The sequence below is a fragment of the Sinocyclocheilus anshuiensis genome, unplaced genomic scaffold, assembly GCF_001515605.1.
Source record: "Sinocyclocheilus anshuiensis isolate Anshui unplaced genomic scaffold, SAMN03320099.WGS_v1.1 scaffold873, whole genome shotgun sequence".
Classification (NCBI taxonomy): Eukaryota; Metazoa; Chordata; class Actinopteri; order Cypriniformes; family Cyprinidae; genus Sinocyclocheilus; species Sinocyclocheilus anshuiensis.
This window is the reverse complement of record NW_015557103.1, coordinates 541,309-544,033: the sequence shown is the minus strand read 5'-3', so window position 1 is coordinate 544,033 and position 2,725 is coordinate 541,309. Positions and strand designations below refer to the sequence as shown.

Below are 2,725 nucleotides of genomic sequence, written 5' to 3'. Positions count from 1 at the left end.
AGAGAAAGAGAGAGAGAGAGAGAGAGAGAGAGAGAGAGAGAGAGAGGACTGCCATCTATTGGTAGTGACCAGAGAGGCTCAAAAACATCCAGGCTTAACGACTGAAAATAGTTTTTATGATTTTTACTCCTACACCTGATGTCTATTTAAATTTAATTGCAGTGAAAATAACTGTCTTCGCACACAAACCTCCTCAAACACTCTCTGCTGCCTTGATAAGTTAAGCCTCTTACACTAATGCACTCGTTGCTGAGCGAGCAAATGATGGCAGCCTCCTCAATAATATACAGAGATTTAATCAGCAGTTGCGCATGATGAGGACTGCTATTGTGATCAAGCGGAAGTTAAAACATTACATAGAATTAAAATTAGTATAGAGCGTTTGGGTAGTGTGGCTCTTAGCACAGTATGTCCAGAGACATTGTGGGAACGTGGGACGTGTCGCTAAGCGATGGGGTTTACCGAATTGAGTTTGAACATGGATCAACAACAGGGAAACGGGTCATTTACATTAATGGGAAGGTGAGAGGTTATAAACTGATTCGTTTAATTTATCATTATGTTATATTAGATATTGTCTTATATTATTTTATAATGGTAATGTTTATAATGTAATCGTTATATCATATACATATACATATACATGTACACACTGTATGTGTGTGTGTGTGTATACAGTATAGAAAATAATCACCCCCCTTTAAAATAATCACATTTTGTTGCTTTGCAGCCTGAAATAAGGACAGACACAGTTTTTGTTTTATCCAGCTGTATTTACTCAACTGCAACAGATTAGTGAAATATATAATTACCAACATGTGGGGGAAAATTTTTATGTAATCTTTTTATTTGACCTTGAATTTGATATTAAGACAATAATAACATAAGATAATGATAATAAGATACGGTGTAATATGTATCTTATGTTATTATAATTAAGATAATAAAATAAGATAATATCTGATACTATGTAGAGACCAGATATTATATGAATAAGATCATATAAAATAAGTCTTATCCACTTTTTAAGGAGGTGTTGAGGAGGGATTGGATGTTCAAACTGGTGGGCAAAGAAATGTTCCCTGTTGGGAGCACAGATACAAAAGCAACCATAAGTATTGAGGCAATCACTGGGTTTTCCTATGAATACACACTGGAAATCAACAGAAAAAGTCTCCAAACATTTTTGGACAACCGATCAAAAATTTCCAAAACATGGGTGCTGAAACTGGGTGGTGCTGATTACAGGATAGTTCTAGGTAAGTGACACTGTGAAAAACATCTCTCTTGATTTATGACATAAAAAAAAATGTTGTTTCAGTTTTTCTGAAAGGCCTTAATCTTCTTGGGTTAATCTCTGTCCAACCACACTGTAAGAAGAGAATGACTAGTTTAGGGGATTTCAAATTAGAGTCCGGGGTCAGCAGAAAAAAAAGAAAAAAAAAAAATGAAGATAATTAACACCACTATTAGCAAACTAGTTTTTGTTATTTTTATTATTTTTTTCTGTTTCACTAGAGAAAGACACTATGGATGTGTGGTGCAATGGACAGAAAATGGAGACTATGGTGAGTACTTTTAATACTACAGTTCAGACTAACACAGGCCTTTAGGTGTATGAAAGATCCACTTTGGCCATTGTTTATTTAAATCTGAGTCAAGTCGGCTAATGGTGTAGTTGTGTGGACACTGTGGAAAAACATAACACCATTTTCTTCATATCACATCATTCCCACGACTGGTGCTTGTTTAGTTATAGATGGGATTCTATAGTTATAGGCCTATGTTTATATTGATTTCTTTGTGCAGGGGGAGTTTACAGAGAATGGAAGCGAGACACACTTTGCAGTGGAGAACCATGAATGCTGCATTAAAGCAACACGTAGTGGCAGGAAACGAAACGGAATAGTTCATTCCCTGCTGGTGGATGGAATCAGGATAGAAGAGGCCATTGAGTAAAATGGATGCTAACAGAATTAAGTAGTGAATTCAGAATATCTTCTTTAGTGAATTCAGTATGATGGCATTTGTTCAAAGTATGACAAGAACATTTATTTATTACAAAAATATTAAAGGTTTTAACGTATCTCTAGAAACATACAATCCCATTTAATTTGAATAAATTATTATTTTTTTTTCTTCTGTTTTTAAGTCTAGGGTAAGATGGGGTAAAATGCCCATAAGATGACCCCTTACCAACATATTTTATGAATGGCTTGGCTGTTCGTAATTTCGTAATTTCACCTGAATATGAACATTTGTAAGATTTAGTCAGTCAAAACAGTATTGAGGTTAACTGATCTAATTTTGTGTCACAGTAATATATGCTATTGCATTATGATGAATATGAAAGGTTTTTGTGTCTATTTGTTAATAAGAGACATAAATGTTTCAGATTTGTGGAGTAAAATATGTTGTTTTTATATTGAAGGAATAAAATTAAACCCTTGAGGTAAAATGTCCACCCTAGAATTGAGACAAAAGGCTCCGAGTTTACTTACTGTTATTATTTTTTAATTGAATAATTGCTATAAGTAATGGGGTTAATATTCAATAAATCCATCAGTTAGATGTAGCCTACCTTTTAGACACTTCACTAGTCATTAAAACCTATACTATAAATTGAGTGAAATCATTTCAGTTAGAATTCATAGTGTTGCTGTTATGACATATCTTAAATTAAAATATGGCCAATTAAATACAAAGGTCTATATATTCATCTGCC

At 33.7% G+C, this 2,725-nt stretch overlaps 1 protein-coding gene across 1 annotated transcript; it reads left to right on the top strand.

Annotated features, from left to right (window-relative positions):
* Nucleotides 1–209: 209 nt before the first annotated feature.
* On the top strand, nucleotides 210–2,240 carry LOC107677619 (fas apoptotic inhibitory molecule 1-like). The gene is made up of 4 exons (XM_016472576.1): nucleotides 210–522; nucleotides 1,031–1,259; nucleotides 1,519–1,568; nucleotides 1,810–2,240. Exons 1-4 carry the CDS (start codon nucleotides 409–411, stop codon nucleotides 1,957–1,959), a joined length of 543 nt encoding a protein of 180 aa, XP_016328062.1. The 5' UTR covers nucleotides 210–408; the 3' UTR covers nucleotides 1,960–2,240.
* Nucleotides 2,241–2,725: the final 485 nt, after the last annotated feature.